Consider the following 11908-nt stretch of genomic DNA (forward strand, 5'->3'; position numbering starts at 1 on the left):
ACGGCCGTACCGGTGCTTGGTAATTGAAACAGAGATGCGGCTTAAGCCGCATTTCTATCTAGTTCTAGCGAAATGTGGTGAAGCTGATTTGTAGTTTATCAATAGACACCTGGCTGCTGAACTGTTTCATATTTCACTCTTTACGTTAATCAGATAATCTTCCTTTTTTGCATATTTATTAAAAGTTCTTATTTTGTTTTTGGTACAGTTTTCTCTTTAATTTATTTATTTCACAATGGCATCTTTCAGATTTTGTCTAGAATGGTGAGTATTTACATGAAAAGATGGTCCATGTCGTAGGTGGTGTTGGACTCAGCTTCCATTTAGTTCGACGAGGAATCGTGGGGATTTCACTTGAGTCGTAAAACCATAATCGCAAATGATGAGAGAAATGGTCTAACATAAACAGTAATAACATGTTATATCCTAAGGAGGATAAAATTAACCAACGACTGCTGTACTCGTGTCGTAACTGCGACTATACGGAAATTGCTGATAATGCCAAGATTTTCCGTAATGAACTGTCATCAGCGATTGGAGAAACAGCTGGTGTAACCCAAGATATCGGTTCCGATCCAACGTTGCCACGGTCAGATAAAGAATGTGGAAGGTGTCATGAGAAAGAGTGTGTCTTCTTCCAAAGTCAGCAGCGAAGAGCAGAGACTACAATGGTGTTATTTTATGTTTGTTTGTCATGTGGTAATATTTTCCGGTCTGAGGAATAGTTTGGCGTTGGTCGTGAGATATCAAGCGGTCAAACGTGAAAAAGAAGTGTACTTTAGATAATATATTTATAAAAGTGAATTAAGGAATGAACTAATAAAAAATAGAAATGAAACTAAAAGTGATTAATAAGAATTTGTTTAAAAAAGTCAGGCGAACATTTTAAAAAAAAGTAAGATAGGAAAGAGTTCGCCCGAGAATTCGGCTAGTTATACTAACTAACTGTGTTTAGATGGCACTACCGTAGTCATTGATATCACCGAAATCAATATTGTCAAGAACATGGTTATACTCAACAGGTTGAGGACCACCATTGACAATTTGACCATCAGCGGTGTCGACGATATCTGAAGTAGCTGCAGGAGCAGGAGCATTACCGGCAGCAGCCTCAGATATTGGAGCCTTGGCCGAAGGAGCGTGATAGAGCATCTCGGCATTAGCAACCGCTGGAATAGGAGGAACGAAAGCGGCAGTAGCTGATGGAGAATCTCCGGGAACCTTTGGTAAACTTGCAGGAAGGTTCACTTGTGAAGGAATAACTGTAGAGGCAATTGAAGACGAGACAACGTCATTCTGGGATTGACCAGAAGTGACTGGAGTGGTAATCTGGACACTAAAGGGTGATGGGGTCTCTACAGAGGGAGATTGAGCTGAAGGCGAAGGTGAAGAAGCAGCTGGAGACTCAGCGGCAGGTGGTTGAGGAGCTGGCGAAGGAGCAGCATCATCTTGACCCTGGAAAATAGTAGCAAGATTTGGTGGTGGTGGAGGTGGAGCTTGAATAGTCACTGTACTGGGAGTAGGGGATTGGACGACCGTGATAGTGCTAGGTGAAGCAGGTTGCTGGACAGTGAAGGTGTTTCCAGGAACATCGTACTCAGGGCCACTCACAATCTTGGTGATAATATCAGTGACTGGAGTTTGAGCCTGTTGAGTAACGATAACAGTTTGGATAGTAGTTGAGGTGGAAGTAACAACCAATTTTGTGGGATTGGTTACGTACATAGTGGCTACAACGTTGTCATGGAGAGCATTGACAGGTTGATTTTGAGAAGCAAGTGCGTTTCTAAGAACCTGAACTAAGACATTGTAATCATCTTCAGTGGGGTTTGATCTCTTTTCAAAGCTTTCATAACTAGTAACAGCAGTGTAGACTAAAGCATCCTGATATTCGTTGACCAAATTAAGGAGCTGGTTTCCGTTACTGGTACAGTTCAAATCGAAGTTACGAGTAATGTTACTCAAGTCACCCATGGTATTTGCAAAGGTAGATGCAATGGTTCGACTTTGGTCATTAGAGTTGATGCTACTCTTAAAGTCATCCAAAGCTTGTTGTGAGATATCAGTGGCAATAGAAATGAAAGGACAAAGCATCGACTCAATTTCAGAAGGGGGTGTGGAAGAATCAATGTTTTGGGAAATGAATCCAGCAATGCTAATAACTTTGCTCTGAACATCGTTCAAAGAACTTACACTGGTAAGAGGGGTGTTTTCCAAGTCCTCTAACTTGGAGTCAAGCTGAGAATTTCCGGTGTTGGGACTTGTAGTGGCACGCTTAAAGATGTTTCTGATCTTGTTCCATCCGTTGTTAGCCGAGCTTCGTACATTGAGAGAGAATGGCATGGGGATATTGACAGCAGCGGAAGCAGAGGCAAGAGCGGAAGCAGTGGCACTGGCAATAGCGGCCTCGATTTGAGCAGAGTTGGCAGTAACAGTGACGGTATAGAGACAGGATGCTGGGCAGGCACCAGCTGAAGAACCAGCTGGGGACGAAGTAGCTGGGGATGATGAAGCAGCTGGGGAAGTGGGGACAGCAGGAGAAGAAGTAGTAGCTGGGGACGATGAAGCAACTGGAGAGGAGGGGACAGCTGGAGACGATGGAACAGCTGGAGAAGAGGAGGTAGTTGGAGAGGATGCTGCTGGTGATGAAAGAACAGCTGGGGATGGAGAAGAGGGAATAGCTGGCGAAGAAGCAGCTGGGGAAGTAGGAACTTCTGGAGAAGAGGCAACTGGGGAAGAAGCAGCTGGCGAAGAGGGAACAGATGGCGAAGAAGCAACTGGGGAGGAATAAATAGCTGGAGAAGAAGCAGCTGGCGAAGAGGGAACTTCTGGGGAAGAAGCAGTTGGAGAAGAAGGAACAGCTGGTGAAGAGGCAGCTGGTGAAGAAGCAGCTGGCGAAGAAGCAGCTGGCGAAGAAGCAGCTGGCGAAGAAGCAGTTGGAGAAGAAGGAACAGCTGGAGAAGAGGCAGCTGGCGAAGAGGGAACAGCTGGCGAAGAAGCAACTGGGGAGGAAGAGGCAGCTGGGGAAGAGGCAGCTGGGGAAGATGGAACAGCTAGTGAAGAAGCAACTGGGGAGGAAGAGGCAGCTGGAGAAGAGGTAGCTGGGGAAGAAGCAGCTGGTGAAGAAGAAGGAACAGCTGGCAAAGAAGCAACTGGGGAGGAAGAAACAGCTGGAGAAGAGGCAGCTGAAGAAGAGGCAACAGCTGGTGAAGAAGCAGCTGGCGAGGAGGGAACAGCTGGCGAAGAAGCAACTGGGGAGGAAGAAACAGCTGCAGAAGAGGCAGCTGGAGAAGAGGCAGCTGGAGAAGAGGCAGCTGGAGAAGAGGCAGATGGGGAAGAGGCAACAGCTGGTGAAGAAGCAGCTGGCGAAGAGGGAACAGTTGGCGAAGAAGCAACTGGGGAGGAAGAAACAGCTGCAGAAGAGGAAGCTGGAGAAGAAGCAGCTGGAGATGAAGAGGGAACAGCTGGCGAAGAAGCAACTGGAGAAGACAAAACCGCAGGAGAAGAAGCAGCAGCAGCCGGAGAAGAAGGAACTTCTGGTGACGAAGCTGCGGGAGAAGAGGGGATTGCAGGGGAAGAAGCAGCAGCTAGAGAAGTGGGAACGGAAATACCAGTCAACACACTAGCAGCAGCAGATACATCGGCCACAGCAGAAGCGACAGCAGAAGCAGCGGCAGATGCAACAGCACTGGCAGAAGCAGCGGCAACGGCATTTGCAGAAGCACTAGCAGCAGCCGAGACACAGATGGATGCAGCAGCAGAAACAGAAGCAACAACATTTGCTGAAGCTACAGCGACAGCATTGGCAGAGGCAGCAGCACTGGCATGGGCAGAAGCAGCAGCGGCAGCAGCAGCGGCGGCAGAGGCAGCAGCAGAAGCGGTAGCAGCAGCACTGGCAGCAGCACTGGCAGTAACAGCAACTTGTGGAGAAGCTTGGGCAACAGCAGAGGCAATAGCGTTAGCTGAAGCAACGGCAGTGGCATATGCTGAAGCAGAAGCAGCAGCGGAAGCAGCAGCTGAAGCGGCAGCAGAGGCAGCAGCTGAAGCAGAAGCAGCAGCAGAGGCATAAGCACTGGCACCAGCATTAGCACCAACACTAATTCCAACACTTCCACCGAGATCAGCTGATGGTGAAGTTTCAACAGCAGGAGAAGTGGGGACAGTACCTGTGAAACCAGTAGAAGTGGATGTTGAGAATCCAGGAACGCTAGCTGATGCTGAAGCACCAAAAGACGGATAAGCTGAAGCAACAGAAGCAGCGGAAGCAGCAGCTGAGGCAGCGGCAGAGGCAGCAGCTGAAGCAGCAGCAGAAGCAGAAGCAGCAGCATTCGCACTAGCAGCAGCAGAAGCAGCAGCATTGGCAGAGGCAACGGCAGTTATATCTGAAGTGCTAGCAGCATTGGCTCCAACAGTAGCATAGGCAGAAGCAGAAGCTTCGGCGGTGGCAGCTGCGGAGGCAGCAGCAGCGGCGGCAGCACTGGCCGAAGCAGCAGCAGCAGCACTAGCAGAGGCAGCAGCAGCGGCACTGGCATAAGCATTGGCATCAGCGGTAGCAGAAGCGTAGCCACTAGCAGCAGCATTGTCAGAAATAGCGATACCGGCAGAAGCAGTAACCTCAGCATTGGCAGAAGCAGCAGCAGAAGCACCGGCAGCAGCAGCGGCAGCAGCACTGGCCGAAGCAGCAGCAGCAACACTGGCAGAGGCAGCAGCAGCGGCACTGGCATAAGCATTGGCATCAGCGGTAGCAGAAGCGTAGCCACTAGCAGCAGCATTATCAGAAATAGCAATACCGGCAGAAGCAGTAATCTCAGCATTGGCAGAAGCAGCAGCAGAAGCACCGGCAGAAGCAAAAGCAGAAGCGTCAGCTCCAGCAGAAACATCAGCGCCAGCAGAAGCTAAGGCCGAAGCAGCAGCAGACGCAGCAGCAGAAGCGGCGGCAGCAGCAGATGAAACAGCTGGATCATTGATAGTGGGAACGGCAGTAGGATTGCTGACGACAGAAGTGGCCATTGAGTAAAGTGAAGCCATACCAGAAATAACATTGTCGCCAGTTGCGATAGAGGCAGCTTGGGAAAGAACAGGAATGCTTCCAGTAGCAGTTGCCACAGATTGAGTAAAGGAAACAGTAGGACAAGCGCTGGTAACCAAACTTCTGAAAACACAGTGTTGTTGATTCAAGCTGCTAGTATCAACATTGAATTGACTGATAAGAACGCTGAACTCATTAATCTTGGAACTGAGGAGTTCATAAATAGAACTGCTGCTGGAACAAGTACTTGGGCTAATACCTCCACTGGAGCAAAGACTGGATAAACAGCTTTCCAAAGCAACCATCAAGGGACAACTGAGGCAGTAAGCCATGGCAGAAGAGATGGTGCTGGTGAAACATTGCTCCATAAAGCTACAGCATTGACTGATAACCTCGCAAATAGTTTGCAGGCAACTATCGGTAGAAATTGATCCAGAAGCCGATCCAGATACAGATCCAGATACAGAGCTGCTCAATGAACTAACAACATTCTTTGCATTATATATGGACTTCGTCAAGCTTGATGATTGATAGAAAAATCCAAAGAATGAATTTATAAAATCTCCGAGATCACGTTTTTTGAGAACGGAATCGAATGACACAGAGGGATCGATAGATTCGAGTTGTTTTCTAAGATCACTGTTGCTCGAGTCAATAGGCGAGGTATCGATATTAGATTGCTTGAGAAGGTTGCTTAAGTTCTCAGCGTTCTCACTGACAGCGGCTGCAGCATTGATAGCACCGTCTTCATCGTCGTCGGCGTTTGCAGGGGTATATGAGAAGGCTTCGGAAATTGATAAAAGGTTGTTGGCAGCAGAGGATACAAGTTCATTCTTAAGGTCGGTACTTGGAGACGTATTTTCAAGAAGCATTGATCCCACAGAAAATAAATGATCTACATTTTCGAGAGTTTCGGTGAGGTTCTGTTCGTACACTTTGGGTAGTCGTTGAGCATCATTATCTAAGGCAGTGACAACGCTATCTAATTCAGGAAGGTCTCTCTGATCAAGGTTCACACGAACACCAGATTTTAGTAAAGCTCTTTCTTGGATTTCGCCAGTGGAAAGACAATGACCACTGCCAAGGAAGCCCAGGACAACCAGTCCAAGAGATGGATTCAACTTTACCATCGTTTTTGTTTATTGTTTGTAGTAGACTTTTGTACTATTGATTGAACAATCGCCAGTATACCTATCTCTAACAACAAGACATTTTGTACGTTATATATATATATATATATCTATATACCTATATACATGCGCAACTAACAAGAGATGGTTGAAGAGAGAACGCCCTAATGTATTAAATATCGGCATGTATCACTTCTGTGGGCACTATTATTAGTAGGCTGTAAAGCATGTTTTACGGGGTCTCAATGTGGATCAGTATGAATGCCCACGAAGCAGAGCAAGTCTCTTTCTGGGGGATAGGTTTCATTAATTTTACTAATACCATATGGGGGTAGCCACACAAGAAGAGCGGGCACTTGTTGTATAGCGCACAATCTCGGGCGGGTAGCGACATCAAGAGTTGAGATTAAGTGTAACTTAAGATTTAGACACACACCACACTAGGTGCATAGGCATCTGATACAAAAAGTTTGTTTCATGATTTGTTATATTGAGGTCAATAGAGAGCAAGATACGTAATTGACCATGCACATGAGTATTAAATGTCTTAAATGTTAGTTATGAGCTATTAGATTCGTTGTGATTCAGGTGGTGTTGGAACGAAAAGCACAACGGGAAGAAAGAGTCCGACAAACGGGAGAGCTTAAAGAAGGATGGTTGAAGGACGCTTTCGGTGGGTAATTGAAGTGAACCATCTCAGAGACACAACATAAACATAAACATGAATAATTTTGATACTTGTTAACTATATACAAAGGGCCCACAGTTTGAACCCAACCCAAGCAAAATATAATAATATATGCAAATGCGACCTTCTATTCTTTCTTTACACAGTACGAGGAGCCAGTGAAACGATTTTATTGAAACCCTTGTCTTTCAGTTCCTTGGCTACCACGCTAGAGATACGGGTCCCTACTGGTTCGCCGTTCTTTTGCAGTAAGACACAAGCGTTATCATCGAATCTAATGGTCGAGCCATCTGGTCTTGTAACAGCCTGCCTAGTGCGGACAACAACTGCATGTCTAATATCACCTTTTCGTACTCTTTGGGCCTCGCTCTGGCCAGTAAGATTTTGGGGAATAGGACGAGCCTTTTTCACTACAACGACTATTTTGTCACCTACTTTAGTTAGAATCTAGATCGTCTCTAGCTCAAACAATTGGAAAGGCTGGAATGACTGGAAAAATAAGAAAATATCTGTGTGTTGGTGAATTTTGTACAGAATTTCTGGTCAAGACCAGCATCATCTTCTAAACCAGTATCCTACCAAACCCGTCATATATTTGTGAGTAGCAAATATAATAAATCAGAATAAAAATAGCTGTTATCTATTTTCCAGGACCAGTCACTCCAAGGTCATGGCCATGGCCATGACCATGCCATAGTTGTGCTACTTACCAATACTTGCTGGCGTTCTAGGCCCCTTTCTGAGAACTTTGATGCATTCAACAATTAGTGCACCCTAGGACATGAGTTAGCAATCAGATCTTTACAAGCTAAAAAGATAATAATCCAGTACCTGGTATACATCTTGAGCACGTATCCAACTAAATCCAATACACTTTCACAATTCGAAGCTTAAATATGGCGAGGTAGCCACAGATCCATCCACTGCTCCACCACTATCTATCTGTCGAAGAACAGCACCACTTTACTTACAGAATTGTCGATGACGTTAGCTAGAGATTTCAGGTAAAGCATTTTGTATATCTATGAGCAGTCCTATCAACACTGACTTCAAACCCCCGCTACTTTTCTCTGGATTAACCGACGTCGCTGCTGCTGCTCTCCACTGAACTGTACGGCCGAATATCGTGAAGTGAAATTTCACATCAAGTGGTATTAGGGTACAAAAACCAATAAACGCACAATATTGTTTGAGAGGTCCAATATACATGAGCATGCGACGATCAGCAAATTTCAGGGACCGAAAAGCAGATCTGTTTGGAATGTAGCATATTCATATTCAAACTGTATAAAGCCAATAGCCGCAAAATTCAATTTAAGTTCATAAATCTCTTGATCCATGAAACCTCCAATTGCCGAGGTTCGTGAACCCAGCAAGAAACACCCTGTCTCTCGCTCGACCCCCCGACCACACAAGACCCCATTGTCTAGAAATCCATCTTTTCCCTGTCTGTCAGATCCTCCGTTTCACTGCTCTTCTCGGCACACGAACCCAATCCACCCCCGTCCCACTCCGCGAAGCGGAGTGCAACCAGGGTCTGGGGCGGAGCCCCAGCCGCCGGAGGCATACCCTCACCCCCACGCTGCCTCCGGCGGCTGGGGCTCCGCCCCAGACCCCGCTGCTCCTCTCGCTTCGCTCGAGTCGGGTCCGCTGGGGGGTCTGTTGGTAAGAGATCCAGGGGGTGTGCGCGGCTGGCGTTGCTATATATAACTTTGGAGATTCATGCTGGAAGGATGGACGGTGCGGCGCTATGATATGAGGTAAGGGTCGAGTGAGGGCATTCACCGAAAACCCGGCATTCTTGTTTAACGAGCCACTTTCACCGCAGCAAACAATTCCGAACGTAGGACGTCAGTTCAGTTAATAATCAGGGTATAGAGATTATTACTGCCAGTTGGTGTTTCTTGAGAGTCTCGCTATTGTATTTTCGTGTGGATTTAAGCGTCAGAGGTCTGTATTTATAAGCTGTTGCGCCAGGTTCATCTGAGATAAAGATAGCAGCACACACGCGCGAGATCCAGCACAGCCTGCTTCATTCGCTTTTGAGAAAATAAAAAATTCCAAACTCAACTCGAAATTTTTTAAAACCTCATTCAAAGAATAAAGGCTCCGAAAAGCCAGTATTGGATTTTTATTTTATTTATCACTCGTTGATTTTTTTTTGTTGACACGAAAAGTCGTATTTTTCACCGTCATCATCATCACGTCACCACCCGGTTCATATACACTTTCACATTAAAATCTGAAGTCGGTCGTTTCATAGCATTCTGTTCCATATAAAAATGATGTCTGCAAAACCCAGCAGCTGCTTGGCAGTCTTGTTTACAGTGTGGGTCACACTGGTGTCGTTTGTTTCGGCAGATCTGGCTCTTGGAGATACTCTGAGTACATACGATGCTCTTACTGACAAGATCTCGCTGACTTGGAAAGATGACGGCACGTCACCACCTCTGGATAACTTCAAAACCATCAAAGTTCTGCTTTGTACAGGTCCCAACTCCAATATCGACTGTTTCGTGACGCTGGCTGGTCCCACTAATCTGAACACTCTCACTGGAGACACATTATCGGTTCCTCTGACATCAGCTGCTACTTTGGGTAATGACGGTTCGTACTATCTACAAGTCGTGGCCCTGGTGTCTAATTCACAGTTCTCTATCCACTATTCAGATAGATTCCAGCTCACTGGAATGAGTGGTACTACTGTTCAAGCCTCGACTGGCGGAGACACGTCTCCACCACCCGCTGCTCCTGCTGCAGGCAACGGTGCAGGGGCTCCAGCTGACCCCGGAGCGGCAGCTTCACTTGCTAAAACTCCTTACGAAAGCCAAACTGGAACAGCTTGGATCACAAGATACGCTCCCATGCAACTTCAACCAGGAACCTCTGTCACTGCCAAGCTGACTCCCAGTCCCCGATTCCCGACCTCAGCTGTCACATACTTTGTGACTGCTCGTCCATCCCCATCTGTTCACTCAACCATTACCATGGGCTGGTCATACGTATTCTCTTCATTGACCAACTACGCTACTCCCATGCCCACCCCGACCCTCTACTACCAAGCCAGCCAGGTCATTGCCAGCTCTATCGAAGCAGTCTCGAGGTCCAAAGCCAAGCGCTGGATGGACTAAACCAACTGCTCCCAGCAAAACACACTTCTCATGGCATTGCATTGATATATTTCCGTATACATTATATTTAAATTCTCACTCTGAGGGGTCCAGCTGCCTCCGGCGGCTGGGGCTGCGCCCCAGAACCCGCGGCTCCTCTCGCTTCGCTCGAGTCGTTACGTCGGGGGTCCCAGCCAACTCCTGCGAAGCAGGAGCAACCAGGGTCTGGGGCGGAGCCCCAGCCGCCGGAGGCAGCTGGATCCTGGACCGTGCCGGCTTGCAGGACCTATATGCAGCGTCAGAACATAGAAAAATGTTGTATGCACGGAAGAGCAGATCGCGGATCTCGGGATTTTTTCTGGTATCAGAACGAGAATCAGATTGCATTGTCTATCTTCCGCAGTGTGGATTTTAGTTGTTTTGCACCCGATGTTGAAGTCGCTGAGATCTGTACACTACCGCGGGTTGCGTCCTCTGGTAAGAGGCATTTCGTATACTCCTAATAATCCCAACAATTCGGATCAGCATGTTTTCCAGCCCGTGGCTTCGAGGTCCAACATCTCGCCCATGAGAAGAACCATTCCTTGGTTAGTGGCACTTCGTGCTCGTGAAAAACACATTGAAGATTGGTATAAGACTCATGGCAAAGATGCCGGTCCTCCTCCAAGTGACACGTCTTATTCATACTCAGATGTTAAGACAAGAGACGTTGTAGACAAGTCACGCAGCGACTCGTTCACATGTGCTCTGTTACCATTCAAAAGCGATCCGTGGTTCATGGATGCTTATATCAATTCGTCTGGAAGATTGAGAATCGGTCAGATTTTTCAGGATTTAGACGCTCTGGCTGGTGTTATTGCGTATAGACACTGTTCCCCGGCCGAACCAGTTATTGTTACTGCGTCTGTCGACCGTATTTATATGCTCAAGAGACTTGACGATATCTCCAAATGTAATGTCACTTTATCAGGAAGTGTCACTTGGACAGGTCGTAGTTCTATGGAAATCACTATTAAAGCAGCTACTCATACTGAGGATTTTGAGGTGGGCCGTGATCTGACTGAACAGGATATTCGAGACGATGAAGTGTTTCTGACTGCCAATTTCACGTTTGTCGCTCGTGATCCCGAGACCAAGAAATCGTTCCCTATTAATCGTCTTGTACCTCGAACTGAGCAAGAACAAGTGGATTTCGTCCATGCTGAGAAGTTTAATAACCGCAAGAAGCTGGTCGCTTCACAGACCGGACTGAGGTTACAACCTCCTTCTGAAGAAGAGTCTGCTATCATCCATTACATGTGGACTAAACAGAAAGACTACGATTCCGACCCATCGTCGAAACCATCGAATGTCGTTAACATGTCTCAAACCAAAGTGTACTCTACAAGTATCATGCAACCTCAGTACAGAAACAGACATTCATACATGATTTTCGGAGGATATCTTCTTCGACAGACCTTTGAACTGGCCTATGCTTGTGCCTCGTCTTTTGCCCATGAAGCCCCCAGATTCGTCTCCCTCGATTCCACCACTTTCAAGAACCCTGTTCCCGTGGGTTCGGTGTTGTACCTGACAGCCACTGTCGCTTATACCGAGCAAACCACGCGACTGATTAAAACTGACGGTCATGTCAGTGAGCACGTTCCTGGCACACTGATCCAAGTCCGTGTAGACTCGACTGTCCGCAACCTGGAACATGGAACCACCACTGACACCGGCCAGTTCACCTACTCGTACTTCGCAGCCACCAAAGAGGGCCAACAACCACCGTCTCTCCTTCCCCAAACCTATAACGAGATGATGGAATACCTCGAAGGACGTCGCAAAGCCATTGACACCGCCAATTTCTACACAGAAAGACGTCTTGGCGAACTCCAATACGTTGTCTCCGAATAAACTCCTGTACTATCCAAGACAACTGCCTCCGGCGGCTGGGGCTCTGCCCCAGACC

At 47.2% G+C, this 11908-nt stretch overlaps 4 protein-coding genes across 4 annotated transcripts; 3 read left to right on the forward strand and 1 right to left on the reverse strand.

The window, feature by feature from the left end:
• Window positions 1–34: 34 nt before the first annotated feature.
• On the forward strand, window positions 35–4069 carry AWJ20_989 (putative spidroin-1-like; the record flags this gene model as incomplete). Its single annotated transcript, XM_018882961.1, has 4 exons — window positions 35–77; window positions 154–177; window positions 523–603; window positions 2796–4069. 4 exons carry the CDS (start codon window positions 35–37, stop codon window positions 4067–4069), a joined length of 1422 nt encoding a protein of 473 aa, XP_018735198.1.
• Window positions 952–6159, reverse strand: EAP1 (putative cell wall adhesin; the record flags this gene model as incomplete). The annotated part of the gene is made up of 1 exon (XM_018882963.1): window positions 952–6159. One exon carries the CDS (start codon window positions 6157–6159, stop codon window positions 952–954), a length of 5208 nt encoding a protein of 1735 aa, XP_018735199.1.
• A 2970-nt stretch (window positions 6160–9129) lies between these two features.
• Window positions 9130–9978, forward strand: KRE9 (Kre9p; the record flags this gene model as incomplete). Its single annotated transcript, XM_018882964.1, has 1 exon — window positions 9130–9978. The coding sequence occupies one exon, from the start codon at window positions 9130–9132 to the stop codon at window positions 9976–9978; it is 849 nt and encodes a 282-aa protein (XP_018735200.1).
• A 408-nt stretch (window positions 9979–10386) lies between these two features.
• AWJ20_992 (uncharacterized protein) lies at window positions 10387–11853 on the forward strand (the record flags this gene model as incomplete). Its single annotated transcript, XM_018882965.1, has 1 exon — window positions 10387–11853. One exon carries the CDS (start codon window positions 10387–10389, stop codon window positions 11851–11853), a length of 1467 nt encoding a protein of 488 aa, XP_018735201.1.
• Between the last annotated feature and the right edge of the window lie 55 nt (window positions 11854–11908).

Source organism: Sugiyamaella lignohabitans, chromosome A, assembly GCF_001640025.1.
Source record: "Sugiyamaella lignohabitans strain CBS 10342 chromosome A, complete sequence".
Taxonomy (NCBI): domain Eukaryota; kingdom Fungi; phylum Ascomycota; class Dipodascomycetes; order Dipodascales; family Trichomonascaceae; genus Sugiyamaella; species Sugiyamaella lignohabitans.